At 40.6% G+C, this 18,637-nt stretch overlaps 1 protein-coding gene across 1 annotated transcript; it reads right to left on the reverse strand.

Annotated features, from left to right (window-relative positions):
- Window positions 1-654: 654 nt before the first annotated feature.
- ARHGAP19 (Rho GTPase activating protein 19) lies at window positions 655-16,987 on the reverse strand. The gene is made up of 11 exons (XM_063433770.1): window positions 16,666-16,987; window positions 15,407-15,487; window positions 13,302-13,511; window positions 12,134-12,360; window positions 11,886-11,972; window positions 9,076-9,141; window positions 8,462-8,680; window positions 3,481-3,576; window positions 2,158-2,259; window positions 1,149-1,226; window positions 655-711 (listed from the first exon to the last, which is right to left on the reverse strand). The coding sequence occupies exons 1-11, from the start codon at window positions 16,985-16,987 to the stop codon at window positions 655-657; spliced, it is 1,545 nt and encodes a 514-aa protein (XP_063289840.1).
- Between the last annotated feature and the right edge of the window lie 1,650 nt (window positions 16,988-18,637).

The raw sequence follows: 18,637 nt of genomic DNA on the forward strand, positions 1-18,637 counted from the left end.
AGTAAATGGGGCTTGCTATACAGTACCAATAAAGCACAGAACCTAACAACTTCACAATCACCACATCCAAAGTCTTCTTTCCATATTCCATTACCTATACTGCCTTCCGGCATGCGGGGCACAGGAGGACATGTAAACATTCCCTGAAAGTAATCAAATCAGTCTTATATGGAATACACACTTATTGTAAAATCCATCTAAACATCATCAACCTTACATGAGCAGGTTTAACCCTGTAAACAAAATAACCATTGCCCCAAAAACAAACATAAAACCACGTAACAGTTAAAATAGATGAGAAACATCCCAGGATTGCATCCATGCATAACTGGCAACAGCTTGTCAAAGAATTAAAGCATGATAAAACAGGAAAGACATTCAAACCTCTAAAATATACAAGTAGAATACTAAATAAAGGAAAGAAAGTCATTTAGTATCAGATAAATGGAGTTTCAAGTTAACACCTACATCAGTCCATGTAATATGAAGAATTCACAAAAAGTCCCAATGACCAGAACACACGGGATTGGTTAGTTCACAGCTTGATGTAACATTTGTCCACAGGATGAGATGGGGGGATGGGAATATAAAAAAAAAAAAGAAATTATATTTACATAGCTAAATTTTAGGAGGGAACAAACAATTCCAAGTTTCTTAAATTGACGTCTCTTGCGTAGACATCAGATGACTCCTTTTGGATTTGGTTGATGCCTGCAGGAAATAAAAAATAATTTTAAAAATACATATTATGCATACCATTATGGTGATAAATTAAGGTAACAGGATATTGGCAGAAAAAAAAAAATACAACAACTTTTTTTGAGTGCAATGAGTTTAAAATAAAGGATGACCAGAGGGCTTTTTGTAGGTACGACAAGTTTTTCCCTTAATCTTCTGTTAACAATTCAAACTTCTGTGTAATGTAAAGAACTCAGAGACTGGCAACAACTGCAAGCTAGAATTACTACGTGGTCGCCAGGTAAAGAATAGTGAATAGCTATTACTTAAGGTAAAAAAAACAACAACAAAAAACGTTCTAAGTGTGATGCAAGAACCTTTTTAAGAGTGAGATATTCCAGCTGCTGAAAAGATTACAAACGACCTGTATACATTATTGGGTAAATCCAATGGTAATATTTCATATTGACCTCTTTCCTGCTGTGCAATTCCTCTGAAAGCTTTAACTTTGCCCGCGTGAAATAAACTGCAGGAGAATCCACGGCCATCTGAAAGAAGAAAGTTAGGTTTGGTTATTACTATACAAAACAATACTTGTTAATGAAGAAACTGCATGGGATTCGTCAGCAAACCAGGAATTATGGTAATGGGAATGAACTTAAAGCGGCCCTGTCATGGCCGAATCCAATTTTTTTTTTTTTTTTTTTTAATTAAACCCCCCTCCCGACTCCACTACACTCCGACTCCCCCCCTTGTAAGTTAGGGCCTCCACCTGACGCTCAGGGATGGGGGCCGGGGAGGACACTCCCACCTCTAATGCTCGCCTTCAAGATTTCTCGAGGGTTGCACCATTCCTGTGGAACGCTCTTCCCTCCTCCGTTAGATGCTCACCCAGTCTCCACTCCTTCAAAAAAATCGTTAAAAACCCACTTCTTCATAAAAGCGTATCAATTAAACTGTTAATAGCTCCCGACTGATTCCTCTTCTGCAACTGTCACTAGTCTAATACTATCCTTACCTTTTTGTGTCATTTTACCCCACTCCCTCTAGCATGTAAGCTCATTGAGCAAGGCCCTCAACCCCTCTGTTCCTGTGTGTCCAACTTGTCTGGTTACAACTACATGTCTGTTCGTCCACCCATTGTAAAGCGCTGCGGAATTTGATGGCGCTATATAAATAACATAATATCAATATGATGATTGGTCAGAAAAAAAAAACCTCACAAAGAATAGCTTCTGCGCGGTCATTGGCTGCAGCATCCTGTGCCTAATCCAAATGAACGAATGGCATTGAATTTGAAAATTCAGTGATTTCTAAGGATTATGGTATGTGAATGCTGATAGGCACTAGCTGCATTTGCACCAATAATCCGGGGCTTAGACCAACTACATAAGCCAATAGCCACAGTTGCTATGGGATAAGGATTTGGTGTTTACTAGAAATGAAGAAAGGAAAAAAAAATAAAAAAAAATTACTTACATATTTGAGGTTTTCTTTGGCATAGTCCGACCTATCTGATGACGGAGGGGTTATAGTTTTGCTCTTCTTTTCTGAAGCAACCTGGCCGCCCAAAACCTTGCGCTAAATAAATATCAGTTCGTCAATGCTTTGGAAATGTGACCAACAAGAATAAGTGTACAGTCTTAAATACTAATGTAATGTCTCCATCTTCAAATAAGCAAATTACAAAGTTACCGTAAAAGCCCATTAAAAATTTTTTACCATCTCTGTCGGCTATTGCATTTCTGTCTTGGGCAACATAAATGAATAAATAATCTTCAAAGTAGTAGGCTTAAAGGGATACTATAGGCGCCCAGACCACGTCAGCTCATTGACAGTCTAGGTCATGGGTCCTCAAACTCCGGCCCCCCAGATGTTGCTGAACTACAACTCCCATGATTCTCTGGCTATGTAATTCAAAGAAGCATGGGAGTTGTAGTTCAGCAACATCTGGGGGGCCGGAGTTTGAGGACCCATGGTTTAGGTGCACTGTCCCATTCCCCTTAACCTTAACATTGTAATTATTGCGGTTATTGATTTACTGCAATAATTACCTTGCAGGGTTAACTCCACCTCTAGTGGCTGTCTACCAGAGGGACTTCCGGGTGGTTAGGCAACTTTTGGTCACCTGACGCTGGAAGTCCTCACTTTGTTTTCCTAGCAGTATAGTTTCTCTTTAAAAAAGGGACACTATAGCTTATAGCATGTCCCCGCAGGCTCAGCAATGTAAACACTGCCTTTTCAGAGAAAAGGCAGTGCTTATATTGCTGCCTAGAAATCTCTAGGGGCAGTCACCTCTAGATGCAGACACTCATAAGCCAACAAAGGTGCTTCCTATTTCAGCTACATTGTGTGCACAACTGCGTTCGGTGTCTCCACACTGTGCATGGAGACGCTGAATACTCTCTAAACAGATGCATTTGATTGGTCGAGATATTCAAGATTGATAATCTGAGCTATGTAGGCAGGGCCAGCCTGCTGAGACTATCGAGGCAATTAAGAAAAGGCAAGTTTAAGTGCCTTTTTACTATAGTTTGTATTTCTAACACTCCTTTAATATGGGATATTCAAATTAAGGAAAGGCAATAAAGCATTCCTTTTTACGGAGACCCTAAAACAACAAAGAGTAAGCTTCCAAACAAGGCCCTTCAAACGGAGTGTGTCAGCCTGCTCTTAACACATCCTATCGATCTATATCCCGTCTATAACAATGATAAATGAGATGTCGTGCAAGGTTCACCAGTAATCAGTGGAGCAACACGTTGTAACATTTAAACATACTATATACGCATTGTAACTTACCTTAATCATCCCACTGAAGGATCGAGAGCGAGTGTGTTTCTTTTCAGAAGGCTCTTTGGAATTAGAGATGGGGGTTCCAGGATTATGCTTGTGGAACTATAAGGAAAAAAAAAATAGATGAAAAGTATTGTAATTTTCATAATGTTGCATCCATCATAATAAAAAGATTTCCATTTCTTTGTTTCCATGCACTTTAGCTCCAAGTAGTGGTTTTGCAGCCAGGGGCACTTTGCCACACCTCCCCCCTATTGTAAGGAATGAAACATTCTGGAACGGTTTGACGTCTTACCTAGGGTCAGCTACCTGCATCCACTAAGAATGCTGGAGATTCTGAGCAGGAACTTTACAGCTTAATTATGATTGGATGGCCACACTGAGTTACCAAGCAGGAACTTCCGTTCGTTCTCCTGCCCCAAGCACTGCAATGCAGAATTAGCCATGCTTGGGAAAGTCTAGCTCTCATTAGTAGTGGAGGCGGGGAGAGGCACCCGGCAGACCCTCGCTAATAAGTCAAACCTTTCAAAAACTGTTTGACTGGCACCATAACCACTACAGCAAGCTGAACTTGTTATGCTGCTTGGAGTGTTCCATTAAGTTATGGTAATGCCGTAGCTTTTAGAGATCAAAATGTTTATTAAATAGTTCACAAGCTCGTACAAAAAGACATTTTCACTTTCCCCCTTCTTATTCGCCATGTCCCTGCAGCCCTTGCTGGAGGCGATCTGGTCCAGTCCAGGCATTGAGGGAGATTAACGTCAGATGCCAGCCCTATATAGACTCTGCATATGCAGAGGACTTCCTCTTAACCCTGACCAACCCGGCCACCTCCATAGCTTTTTTTTTTTTTTACTGAATAACTGATACACTTGTACTCCCTTATCTCGGTGGATAAGCTGAACATAACGAAATCGGAGCTCCTCCCAATCCACATATCTAGCACTGACCTCACATCTAAAAGCAAAAATTTCCCCTACGAATATGTGAGTCTGCCATCGCCTACCTAGGCATACAACTCACCCCAGACGTCACAGCCCTGTACCGAACAAACTACGCTCCAATGCTTGAAAAGGCATACGCTGATCTCAAAGCATGGAAATCATTGGGGATGTCGTGGCTGGGCCGTCAAGATGAACTTCTGAACTTCAAGATGGGCTTCTGTCAAGATGAACCTCCTACCCTGTTTTATTATTTTTTATTTATTTTTTAACATATGTTCCATACCCTTCCGGTCTTGTTCCGTACAACGGACCTTATATCCCTGCAGAACGCAATTAATACATTTATCTGGAATGGCACCAAACCCAGAGTTTGCAGGGAGACATTATACCGGTATGTCCCAAGGAAGTCGGGAGGGCTGGACCTCGCTAACTTGTTTACATTATCTTTTCGCGGCACACTTGACCCAAATTCAGATGTGGTACCTGCCACCCATGAAGAAACGATGGGTAGATATTGAACATTCAATCTTTGGGTGGGACCACCCTTCCTTCTACATGTGGCTCCGCAGGCAACTTCGCCCCTTACCCACCCTCCGACGGCACCTACAATTACTCACTCACTTGACCTGTGGGATAAACTACACATTAAATATGACCTAGCCTTGGCTATCACCGATGACCCCCATTCTCCAGAACAGACTGTTCCCGCCAGGACTCACGTCCAAACATCTTGCCCAGTTGGAGAGGAATAACGAGACTGGGTAACCTGTTCACCAATGACCAAGTCATCTCCTACACAGACATTAAAGAAGCTGAGTCTCTCTCAACATTTGATTACTTTCAATACGTTTTTAAACTCCGCAGTTTTGCGGCCACACCCAGCATCCAACAAGCAGGCAAAGTGCCACTTACTAGCTTTGAGAGAGACTGCATGGTAGCGCCTACCAGGAAAAGCCATATATCAGACTTCTGCCTCACGATTGCAACACTTGCAACCCACACTAAAATATCCATCACATACATATCTATCTATATATGGGAAGCTACATCATCCCTCACAGTTTGTGAAACCAAAATGCTTTTGCGGATGGTAGCCGACACTGGCTATCACACATTTCTTGCCCACAAATCTGTGTTGGAAACAGTGCGGGGCAGTGGGAACATTTCTCCACTGCTGGTGGACATGTCCCAAACTTACACCAACCTCCTCACAAGAATTTTAAACAAACCATTCCCACTAGATCCTTGGGCACTACTGCTATCCAAGCCACTGGACACTTTTACAAGAGCCAAAAATAAACTAATAGCACTAGTAGCCCATGCCACACGTGGGGCAATTGGAGAGGTATGGTCATCCACCAATATACAGCTACAAAAAGTATCCCCCCTCGCTCCCCCACATAGCAACACCCTAATGACAACATATACAAACATCCCTCATAGTACCAATCGCAAGGGCTGTGGAACATTGAAAACAAATAAGGGTATCTATGTTACAATTGCAACCTTAAACATAGCTCACTGACACCCCGCAGTATTACAGGCCTGCAATGTAATGTTATGACCTGTTCTCTTCTGTACTGTTCCTTACTTTTGCCAATATTGTAAACCAATTTCTTGTTACCTATTGTACGTTTGCCTATGTTACCTTTACATAAGTGAAAATGAAAATAAAAGAAAGAAATAAAAAAAAAAAAAAAAAAACACATTTTAGGCATAAACCCAAATGAAATGACATTAAACAAAAACATCAGAAACACCAAAATCTCCACGTTTTCTGGGCCTTGAGGACATACAATAGGTTTGTTTTTTTAACGTCATGTTGGTATTTGAGGAGTTACTACACAGTATTTCTCATATTTCTGATGACTATTTGAATGAAGAAATTGACCCAGCTGCTATAAACTTGCTGCACCTTTTAACCATATTGCGCAGTCTAAAAATACAGTAAGCACTGTATTGACTGCTGTGTAAATTTATGATTGCATGTCATCTAAAACACACACACACACACACGAGAACACTGCAGTTGTTAAGAGAGCCACTAGAGGTCACTGTGTGACAGATTATTTATTCTTTATCCCAACAGTTGTCAGACAAGTAGAGACGCTGAATTCAGAAACTTCAAGTAAACCTGTTTTCTTGCCGCCCACCTCCCCCACCCAAATTAGTTTTTCCTGACTTTTTATGCAATGCCAATCATGAAAACTGGCGATAGAGGCATGCACCCACAGAAGGGCACAGCTACCAGTACATTTAGCAGAAAGTGACTAAAATAAATCTGAAAACGTCTAAAATAAAATTATTATTGCCATTTATATAGCGCCAACAGATTCTGTAGCGCTTTACAATATTATGAGATGGGGATTTAACTATAAATAGGACAATTACAAATAAACTTACGGGAACAATAGGTTGAAGAGGACCCTGCTCAATCGAGCTTACATTCTATAGGAGGTGGGGTGTAAAACACATAAGAACAGGAATTTGCAATCAAATAAGGTGGGCTGCCCTTTAGGATAGGGCAAGAGCCAGGTATGTGAGGTAGGGGGTTAGTCTTGGAGGCCATAAGCTTTCCTAAAGAGATGGGTTTTAAGGCACTTCTTAAAAGATGCAAGACTAAGGGAGAGTCTGATGGCGGTAGGCAGGCTATTACATAGGAAGGGAGACGCCCGCGAGAAGTCCTGCAAGCGCGAGTAGGAGGTGGTCACGGGCAGAGCGGAGAGACCGAGAAGGGACATACCTATGGATCTGTGAGGAGATATAAGGGGGGCTAGAGTTGTTCAGTGCTTTATAGGTGTGAGTTAGTACCTTGAATTGACTCCTATAGCATACAGGAAGCCAATATAAGGACTGGCAGAGGGGTGAGGTGTGAGAGAACCGACTAGAGAGGAAAATCAGTCTAGCAGCAGCGTTCATTATGGACTGTAGGGATGCAGTACGGCTTTTGGGAAGACCAATCAGGAGAGGGTTACAATAATCCATGCGGGAAATTACTAGAGCATGGACAAGCTCCTTGGTAGTATCTGGTGCAAGAAAGGGGAGGATGCGGGCTATGTTTTTAAGATGGAATCTACAGGATTTGGCAACATGCTGGATGTGAGGCTCAAAGGTGAGACCAGAGTCAAGTATGACGCCAAGACAGCGCGCTTGCAAGGATGGACTGATGTTGGTACCACAAACTTGAAGGGAGAGCGAAAGAGGAGGATCAGTATTAGGAGGAGGAAAGACAAGGAGCTCTAGTAATTTCTTGCATTGATTATTGTAATTTTCTCCCAATTGGTTTTTACCCCAAGAAGCCATACTGCCCTGCTACAGTCAATGAATTCTGCCGCCAGACTAATCTTCCTCTCTAGTCGCTCCTCTCATACCTCACCCCTCTGTCGGTCCTTACATCGGCTTCCTGTATCCTATAGGAGTCAATTCAAAGTACTACTCCATACCTAAAAAGCATTGAACAACTCTAGCCCCTGTTACATCTCTTCACTGATTCACATGTATGCCTCTTCTCCTGTCCGCACCCATATGGCTAACTCGTGCATGCAGGACTTCTCACGGGCAGCTCCCTTCCTTTGAAATAGCCTGCATGCCACCATCAGACTCTCCTAGTCTTCAATCATTTAAAAAAAAAAAAAAAAAAAAAAAAGTGCCTCAAAACACATTTCTTCAGAAAAGCTTATGGCTTCCCAGAGTAACCTCTACCTCACATACCTGTCTCTTGCTCTCTCCTAAAGGGCAGCACTCTACTCTCTCCTCCAGCTCTGCTTCACTCCCACCTTGCTTAATTGCGATCCCCTGTCCTATAAATGTTTTATACCCCACCTCCTCTAGACTGTAAGCTCATTTGAGCAGTGTCCTCATCAACCTATTATTCCTGTAACATTTTGCAATTGTCTCATTAATTGTTATATAACCCCCTTTATAATATTGTAAAGCACTACGGAATATGTTGGAGCTATAAAAAGACCAATAATGAGAATATCATGTAGTTATAAAAAAATAAAAAATAAAAAAAAAAAAAATAAAAAAAAAAGGGTTTGTACCTGACGAATAAGCCTCTTCTTTTTAGCAGAATCTGGCATACTGTGAACATGCCGGAACAGCTCCTTCAAGGCCTCCTCTGTATGCTGTTGTGTTTTTTCCTGGAGTGATGAAGATGAAGACGTTGAAGAAGGAGAAGACCCCAATCTGCTCCGCTTTGGGAATTTCAGAAACTGTAAGTCACTAGAAGAAGGTCGAGCAGACAACAATTCCAAGTCGTCCTGAAAGGAGTGAAATAAATAAGAATAGCAGCAAAAACCCTGTTTAGGTCTACAAAGTCACTGAATAACTAGTATGGTGGAGTAAACCATGGTACAGACATCATAGGAAAAAGGTTATCAAGCCGTGGAAACTATTGCTTAAAGATTATATATATATATAAAAATTCCAATTATTTGACATCCTCCCTCAATGTCACAAGACTCAGACAAGTAGACATATGTAGCATGCTCAGAACATTCAGTCCATTCTGATGTGCTCCATCTACATATGTGGTTATGATATTTTTGATTTCAGTATTCCTTCTGTTCTACGCTTTTGTTGGATACCCCTATCCAAAACCTCTTTCCTGTGGTGTAGTTGACCACCGCTAAAATGATTGTACAATTAGCGTTACCTTTGACGCTGGTGCTTTATCCCCAGTGAAATACAGCCGGCAGTATTCTCTGATATATGGAGGAGCCTGTAACAAAACACATCAAACTCAAATAAATCTGTGTCCAATAGTCTAATAGCTTTTCAGTAATTTTGTAAAAAAAAAATTCCAATGTATTTAATTTTTGTTCACACAAAATGTGCATAAAGGAATGGGATACAGAAAAGAAAAAGGGAACAGGGAATGGGGACAAAGGTACATAATACATCATGCATCACATATCACATAGGTCCCAACAACCGGTTATACAAAAGTCAATCCATGGTACATTAATCAACCAGTAACATGTGCTTGTGGTCACCTGTCTGTCCGGGCTTGAAACGTGAGATCCTCTGAGTTGTGTACCTTATTACTAATTATTTGCGGCATCTCTGTGACAGTGAGGCGTAGTAAAATGTTGGGGAAATGGAGAGTGTGGGGAAGGGGGGCAGCAATCGGTATATCGTGGGCCAATAGGTGGAGGGCTTCTATAGTAGCTTAGAAGAGTTAAGTTGAGGTCTCTTTTATATGATTTCCATTTGAATTATTCTTTTCCCTCTTTTTTTTTTTTTTTTCCCCCCCTAGTTATTTTTGTCCTAGTCATTGTGGTATTAATCCTCCTTTTTATATTCCACCCATCTGTGCCATCTTGTCCTGTGTTTGCTGGTTGCCGTTTAGTCGGCTTGCCATAGTTTCGTAAGCGTGCGCCGAGTCTATTCTGTCTAGAATTTCAATCATTGTAGGCGCTGGTTCGGCCTTCCACTTGTGGGCTATAGCTGTTTTGGTTGCCATGAGGCAATGGATTAATAGGTAAAGCTCGTCTATGGGTAGGGGATACGGGAAGATGTGTAGTAAAAAGCATTCTGGTCTCAGTGGGACCGTGATCCCCAACTTGTTGTTCATGTGCTGCGCTAAGGACTGCCACATCACAACAATCTTGGGGCACGACCAAAATATATGGGAGTGGAGAAACAATTCCCAGTCGCCTCGTGTGAAAAAAAACAAAACAGGCATCCCAAAGTCTTTCCCAGTGGGAAACATTTTGCAAATTAACCATGCGATGGTATCTAGTCCCGTCCAGGCTAGCTCATATTTATCCGGGGACGGATAACTTATGCTGGAGATGCCACGGGCAGATAGGGACCCTCTACCATAATTTTTTAAAAATTGAATCACTGTAATGGCTGTCAGATTAAGACTAGGACACATATATGGGAATATGTTTGCAAGCAGCAATTAACATTTCGGACTTAAAAGTGACATTTCATTTTAATCGAATAAAATGTTTTTGTTTTTTTAATCTCCTCCTTTAGTAAATGGGAATTTACTTAATATGATTACTAAAGGAATTAGACAATTATGGTATATGGTTTAAATTATTCCTTCTGTTTTATGATTAAATACGGATTTGGCTGATATTTGGATTTTCCATGGATAACTTTTTGTTTTTAATTTAAGCTGGTTAGTAGCCTTTATTAAAGTACCAGCACATTCACTAGAGCTAAACTATCTAGAATAAACTGCAAATCAAAACAAGCCTTGCAATCGAAAAAGGAAAAATGGGGCTTATGGACTGCTACCATAATGTACTGACCCTTTAAGAACTACTTGTGGGCATGTGGATTGTATAATACGGTCCCTAGCCCTTTAAATACTTTGGGGACAGATGGTACTTTTGTATATGGCACTTCAGAAGCTGTCGAAGTTACCGAAGTTGTCGAAGTCGTCGAAGTGGGCGGTATCCGACAAAGGACCACGTGGCGGCGGCCATTTTAACTTCGAACACCGCCGACCCTTAACATCAACTCCACTTCGACTAAAGTCGAAGTACAGGCACACTTCGAATGGGACTTAGCCGTTTTCATGCCAGGAATTGACCGACCGCACAGCCCAAATCTATGGAACTGTTTTGGGCAAGAAAATGTGCTTGCGGTCGGTCATAAAAGGACTTCCGTGTAACTTTTGATCCACTGGAGGGATTTGCCTGAATTTTGGCAGTGTTTATGTTTAAAGTATGCTGCGTCTGAATATGTGATTTGTATGTGAATGTGATGTATGGTTTTGAAGTTACAGATATTGTGTAAAAGTTATGTTTTAAACTGTATAATAAGTGGATTATGTCTCAGGCTAAGGGGAGGGGATGTGTGGGTTGTACCATATCTCGGATTGGTTATTTTATGCCTCCCCCTGGGTGTGGCCTGTATGTGTGAGATGGAAATAAAAGCCAGGCTGGATGAGCCAGTCCAGAGTTCTTGTTTTACCCTCAAAGTGAAGTGTCGTCTCATTATTGGGGGAAGGATTGATTGCATGCTGTTCCAGTTGACTGCTAGGAGTGTAAGCCTATTCGTATGGTTCCTATTCAACGGTCTACAGCATTCATATGCTAGAGAGGATTCCTATGCTTCTCTGAGTCGGTGGTTGTGGTGTCTGCTGCAGTGCTTGAAGTCCTCAGGGGCGCTAGGAGCATCCTTTAACGGAGGTACCCAGTCGGGGTGCCGGGCGATCCGTTACACTCACCAAACAAATTGCTGGCCAAGATTCATGGGAAAGGTATAACAAAACATAATATATAATATTATAGACTATAATTTATCAGCACTAGAAAATACCCAGAAAAAAACAGCATTTACCAAAATTCAATTACAGCTGGTGGGAATGAAATAGGAGAAATACCACTCAGAGCAATGTTACAGTAAGACTGAATTCACACCCATTACGCTCAGCAGGAAATCCAAACTGGGTCTCGCTTAACAGTGGCCACAAGATATATTTTATCAGTTACCCCAGCTCACCTTAAAAAGCTTCTGTGAGTGCTTAATCATGAACGTCACGCCATTATTCAGCTTTATTATATGTTCCTGCAGGTCGTTTGCCGTAAGCTAGAAAATAAATATTTTTAACATTTCTCAATGCATGGATTACGAGCCATTTGATCAGAAGAAACACGGCAGACAGGAATGGAACGACCAATATATACTTCAAAGACTGTGTGTTAACGTTGGTATTCAGCGTAAATCAATGTGAACTGAGCAGCACTTACATTTTTAGGCCACATGATGTGAGGTGCAAACATCAAGGCTAAATTGTGGGCAGACATCTTATTGCGGTCTTGCTTTTTTGCAGTCTGATAGAGAAGATCCAGCAGGAGTTTGAGAAGATTTCGGTTTGGTGATGGGAGAAGCAAGAAAAGGAGCTGCAGAGCTTCAATTTGTCTCTCCTTATCTGGTACTCCTGTCCTGTTGCCCTTGTCATCAAGAAGCAAAAGGCCTAAAAAAAAAAGGTAAAAAAAATAAAATAAATTAGGTAAATTGCTGGAAAGGAAATCATTTAACATTACTCTTCAAAGTTTATTTAACCAACCTCTTACGTTAATGAAATCATCCCAATTGTGTTTATTCCTCACCAGACATGTAACTAGTACTTTAACTCACAGATCAGTGGATTGAAGTATCTGTAAACATTGTGAGCATTACACAAATCACATTCCGGTGTCAGATTGATATCCTGTCTCTAGCCTTCATAACCTATTTTTGCCACTTCTGCCATATCTGGGCTGCTGCAGACTTGACTGACTTTAGGTGCAGAGGGCTTGGTTTTATCAAACCGTTTGTTTGCTAAGATTGGCCATTTTCTCTGCCAATCAGATACCCCCCCCTCCCCCTCCAAATGCAGGTTCTGGTGGTTTAACAAAACACTAATCATTGGGATTCCAGGGACATTTAAATTGCTATTTTTCAGTATTTTGGTACTCCTGACAGGCTCCTTGAGCTAAACACATGTAGCGACACATATTTGGCATTAAACAACGCTAAAGCAGTAAATATTGAAAAGAGAACAAGCTTTGTCCAGTCACCGTTTGCTGCAGGCTGGGGAAATACAGATTTAAGATCTTAAGGCAGACATTGATTTATGAAACACTACATCAGGTCAGATCTTGGTAGAGTGATTTACAGTGAGAGCAGGATCCCTGACATCTTGTATTATCAGTTATATAATCAAGATGAGTGTACGGGGGTCTTGTTTGCCTTGTATTGCACACATTGTAGTACCTTCTTCTCTACTGCAGACACTTGGCAACTTTCTCCACCTTACCGATCAGGACACAACTAGGCCTGCCTGATTCCTCCATACTCAACACTATTGTGAAATCTTTGTTTTACCATGCACATTAAAAAAAAAAAAAAAAAAAAAAAAATTACATCTTTTACCTGCAACTTTCAGATGAGCATTATAATGCCGGTGTGTCAGTAGAGGTTCTGGTAATTCTCCAAGAAACATTTTTAACAGTGTGGCAACATCGTTGGGATGAAATTCGCCAGACTCCACGTCGATATCAATCCCACTGTTAAGAGCGTCCTTCAGAATCTGCTGTCGATTGCTGTTTCCAGGGATACGAAATAACCCTTCTGTGCGTAAATCTTCAGAAACAAAAGAAAATATATGTAAAACTAATTTGAGCAATAAAACTTAACAGATCATTTGCAAATTATACATTATGAGAGTCTTCAGTTAAAAAAAAAATTATAAAATTAAGAAAAACACATTCCAAGAGATTTTTTGAAATTCTATTTTTTTTCCCATTTTTAGTTTCATAGCATGTCCCTAACTTTTACATGAGCTTTTAATAGCTCAAATATAGCAGTGAGCAGTCTTAAAGGGCTACTCCAACCACCACGACCACTTAATTTGAAGAGGTTTTGATGGTACGAGTCTGTACGTTCTGCTTGAAATACTCCACAGAGAGTTCTTCACTTTTCTGCTGGGGCTGGTTACACTCCCTGCACACACAACTAAGGGTTCTGGGCTGCCTGATATCAGACATGTGCAAAAATGTTGTCTGTGTGCACAGCGCAACAGATGTAATCAATCTGTGGTGAGGACAGTAAGCCCTGACATATGCCCACAGGGGTAAAAAGATACTGGCAACATGCTCGAGTATAGTGGTCTACAAGCCAAATATTATGGCAATGGATCAACATTACTTCACAGGGTCTAGAGATCTTCTTGTGAGTGAGGACCAACAAAGCACTTAGTATAGACCGGAACTTTACCAGTATAGATATTGGCAGGGAAATAAGCATATTTCTTTGAAAGCTAGACACAGAACAGGCAACCAAAATACATTTTAATAATGGTGCGAGTTCTTGACAAAACATAGAAACCACTTCAGTTTAGCAAAACGGGGCAAACAAACAGGCGAAATAGAGTTGTCCGCCTCAGCCCCAAGCCAGTCCTAGCCCTCCAGCAGAGCAATTTGTGACAAAGTGGGCATTTGGAGGCCACTCGCCTCCTACATCCCCGAAGCTTCTGTCGCTACTAGCAACAGCCGCACACTTGGGAACGGTGTAAGTCGCTCACAGCCTCTGGTATAGTAGCCTCTAGTACTTTCTTTGGCCAAGATCTCATTGAGCATGAGATTTGCCTTTTTAGGAAAAAAAAAAAAAAAAGACCAGAGCCTACAATGGTGTCTGCCTCTCAGCTCTGTAGCCCAACCCTGCACCTCCTATCTGAATTTTGTTTTAGATCAGAAATGGTGACTGGAATTTTTTTTAAATTGTGATGCAACAGCAAAATGGCCACCTCCATTAGTAATTAAAGATTTGCCATAGCTGGGTCAGCTGGAAAACGATTTGTATTACTGCTCTAATTTCGGCTTCAATAGTTATTACATTTATTGGTACATGTATGTCTGAAGACTAGCTGCTTAGATTGTAGGCGCACAAGGGCAGCATCAGAGTGTGTCCCGAGCAGTAGCACATGGAATAAAAATACATTAAGACAAACGTTAAAAGGACTTTCCAGTGCCAGGAAAACAAATCCTGCAGTGCCCCCCCATTCCATGTTGCTGAAGGGGTTAAAACCCTTTCAGTGACTTATCTGAATCCAACGCCGGGTCAGGCTCCGCCCACGCTGTCAGCCGACGGGGGAGACCGCATGCACGGCAATGGCTGCGCACGCATTACACCTCCCCATAGGAAAGCATTATTCACTGCTTTCCTATGGGGATTCAGGTGACGCTGGAGGTCCTCATCGTTTAAAACACTTTTCAGGTTCTATGAACACGGAAGTCCCTCTAGTGGCTGTCTGAAAGTCAGCCACTAGAGGAGGACTTAACCCTGCAAGTTACATTTTGCAGTTTATAAAAACTGCAATAATTACACTCGCAGGATTAAGTTTGATGGGAGTTGGCACCCAGACCACTCCAATGGGCAGAAGTGGTCTGGGTGCCTGGAGTGTCCCTTTAAATATATGAAGTTTATCTGCCTTTTAATTACAGTCCATAAAGGGCAGCGTATGTGACTTTAATACTTACTTTTGTGTAGGTATTCAATAAGCTGGTATATTTGTGCAATGCCTTCTTCTGTCAATGGTGCTCCAAATACAATCCCCTTCTCTAGAAAATAATAATTGAAAGAAACAATGGGAAAGAAAAAAGAAAAAATACTCAAAAATGTATATCACCCATAAAGAGTATTTCTTATTTTAAAATGTGCATTTTCACCTTTTATATAAACAAACATAGCATCAAAAAAACATACAAAGAGAAAAACTGTTAAAGAGCTATTTATTACTACAGCAGTCTAGTGAGGTTTTTTGGAGCTTTTTTTTTTTTTTGCAAATAGTTTTTCTGTTATCCATTCCTTGTGGCCTATGTATCTTACTGATTATACTCTCCCCTAGCCCCCTGCACTTTAGATGTATCTTCCCTTAATTGGATCAGATCTTAATGTCCAGGAACTGCCATTGTGTTCACCTCTGTCTATGTTGTCTTCGGTTTGCCCTTCTGTGGGATCATTTGGATTGACAGGTAATTGTTAATTTAGCCTGGAACCGGAATGGGAACTTTGCTAAATGTATGCTCATTGTCAAAATGACTGCTTTTTCTAATGTATAAAAACAAATCTAGGGAAGTTAAAAAAAAAAAAAAAAAATTTAATTACAAAACGAGGGGAAACAAGGGGACAAAAATAAAAATGTACACGACCACTTTATTTTCTATTATAACCATAGATATCGGTGTATAAAGAGTGTGGAGGAAGCAAATGTAAGAAATGCTTTATACATAAAATCTGCTTCACCAAACATTACTAGTGTGACTGACTATAGTGGTTATGTTTCTCGCAGTCCCTGGAAGACACTGCAAAGACCCCCCCCCCCCCCAATGGTGACTCAGCCACTTGCAGTGCGGTGGACCAGGGTGCATGGGAAGGTAAGTTTCACTTACCATGTCTATCCAATGGAATCTCCACAACTCCTGGCAGTTCATCTGCCAAGAGCCCACATCAGTGATGGACTCTCACGAATTTCCCACAAGACTCTCCATAGACAATGCCTTTTTCCTTACAGCCCTCTAGTGACAGTTGTAGGAAGTGAGAGGGATAGCACTGCCTTTTGCCAAGTGTAGGAAACATTCATAATACAAAGTAGCCTCTAATTTGTCATATCTTCATTGCTTTGGAATATCAATGAAATTCCAACATTTTTATAAAAAAAAATAAAAAAAAAAAATATTGGATCTATTTAACTTAACTTCTAGTCTGATAAAAGTCTAAAAACAGGCATTTAACAAACCTTTACGTTTAAGGAAGTTGAGAGATCTGAAGAACGACGTGGAGGCTCCATTAGATCCAGGAAGTTTGGGGTCTACCTCTCCCATGAGCTGAGCAAACTCTGTACCAGGCAGATCTATTAACCGGGTGATGTTGCTGACCACAAGCTCGGTAAAGGCCTCTGGATTCTCATGGCGCAGTTTCTCCACAAAAAAATCTGGGTTATAAATAACTGGCTGGCTTCGGAGTGAGGCATCATTGCAGATAACGATGCTGCACAGAGCGTCTCTGCAAATGGAAACATAGTATGCAGCGGATATTGTGAAAGAATAGCATTGGACCATTATCAATATTAGAAAAAACAAAAAGAAAAGTCTCTCTTACAGTCTTGTTTAATACAGTTCATGCTGCTGTCTGGTTCCTTTAAAAAGAGTATATTATTAAATGGGCACTGTAAGCACCACAACCACTACAGCACAGCAAAAACAAAACTTTCTGAGGACAACTTTCCATCTACCATGTGAATTCATACTTACAAAACAGGTGGAAATTGCATTTTGATGGAATATACAAAACATTTCTTATGCTCATAACAGTCCAATATAAACACCATCTTATTTTTTTAAACCCCTTCAGGAAAAGATGCAGGTCAAATTGTTTGACTCTTGGCATTTAATCTGTCATTAAGGAGTTGACGTAGGAACACAATTCAGTGGCTTATTCCCTGAACTAGCCATGGTCAGGAACGGGGCAGCGGATTACACATTTTAGATTAAAATAGCCAGACTCCCTGAGGAAGAGGGGAGAAATAAAACTGGCGAATTAGATAAATATTTCTATTTTGTCCCCACATTTCTAATTCCATGGCCTATTCCCCAGTGTGGCATAACAGGGGGCCGTTCTAGAATAATCAGATCATACAATACAATTCGAAGCAAAAAGAAATTCCATTGTAAAACAGTGAATAGGCAAAGACATGTTTGTAGAAATTAACATGCTGGCAATTCTAGGTTTTGTGCATATTTTATAAAAATGTATATTTACACCAATTGTTTCTTTCTTACCTCAAATTATTTACAAACAATACAGATAATTCAAGCAGTTGTATTTTGATTATATTAATAAAACTGGATAGGATTTTATAATGCTAGTTTGTGAATTTCTCCCAATATCAGAAAGGGAAAGATAAATGTAAACATATCAGCAGCGTGTGTACAGATGACATACACAATTTATCTACATTACAAATAATACACATACATTTAGTGAAATTATTAGTGGATCAGAAAGAAAGACAGGGAGAGTAAATAACAGATTAAAGACCCTTACATGAGAGCAGACAGCTTTTGAGGCGCCATTCATATGTCAGAAAACTAATTTGATCTGTGCGATATGAAAGCCGTAATAAACACACACAGCCCATACACATTCCAGACATACTACAGCCTACAATAATACATTGTACTACAGTAGCTCAGCTCTGTGGCCACCCTAAGTAAAGACCACTTACTACATAGCATTTAAAAAAAAACAACAAAAAAAACACACCAATCTACTGGTTTTGGAAATAAATATAGAACGGCTGGAATTTTCCACCATTCTGAGATGACAAAAAATATAAATAAATATGTATTGTCCAGTTCTAGAATTATACTTTGTAACTATAGTCGAGGAGCACAGACAAGTCTTGTCTGCCAAACTTGTAATACCAGCGGTGAGAGGGTTTAATAGTTCCAAGTATTGTAGTACCCATAATAATAGGTTCTGGAACAGTGGTAGGCGATATTCAGAACTCCAGATGTTGCGGACTACACTTCCCTAGATGCTTTGCCAGCATTATAGCTGTAAGAGCATTAAAGGGATAGTATAGAGCCAGGAATACAAAGCTGTATTCCTTGCACAATAGCACTCTCTACCCTCCCCTCCCCCCCCCCCCATACTAGTGAATAAAGAGTTAAAAACCCTTTACTTACCAGATCCCAGCATCAATGTCC

This window comes from Pelobates fuscus, chromosome 10, assembly GCF_036172605.1.
Source record: "Pelobates fuscus isolate aPelFus1 chromosome 10, aPelFus1.pri, whole genome shotgun sequence".
NCBI classification, from domain to species: domain Eukaryota; kingdom Metazoa; phylum Chordata; class Amphibia; order Anura; family Pelobatidae; genus Pelobates; species Pelobates fuscus.

What these genes read in the sequence shown, in the direction of transcription:
- ARHGAP19 (XM_063433770.1), bottom strand. Translation starts at nt 16,987, where the DNA reads ATGGTCCAATGCTATTCTTTCACAATATCCGCTGCATACTATGTTTCC. An exon ending in ATAAAGCACCAGCGTCAAAG is followed by an intron (nt 8,681 to 9,075) that starts GTAACGCTAATT and finishes CACTCCTTTCAG; the next exon opens with GACGACTTGGAATTGTTGTC. An exon ending in CCAAAGAAAACCTCAAATAT is followed by an intron (nt 1,227 to 2,157) that starts GTAAGTAATTTT and finishes TTCTTCTTTCAG; the next exon opens with ATGGCCGTGGATTCTCCTGC.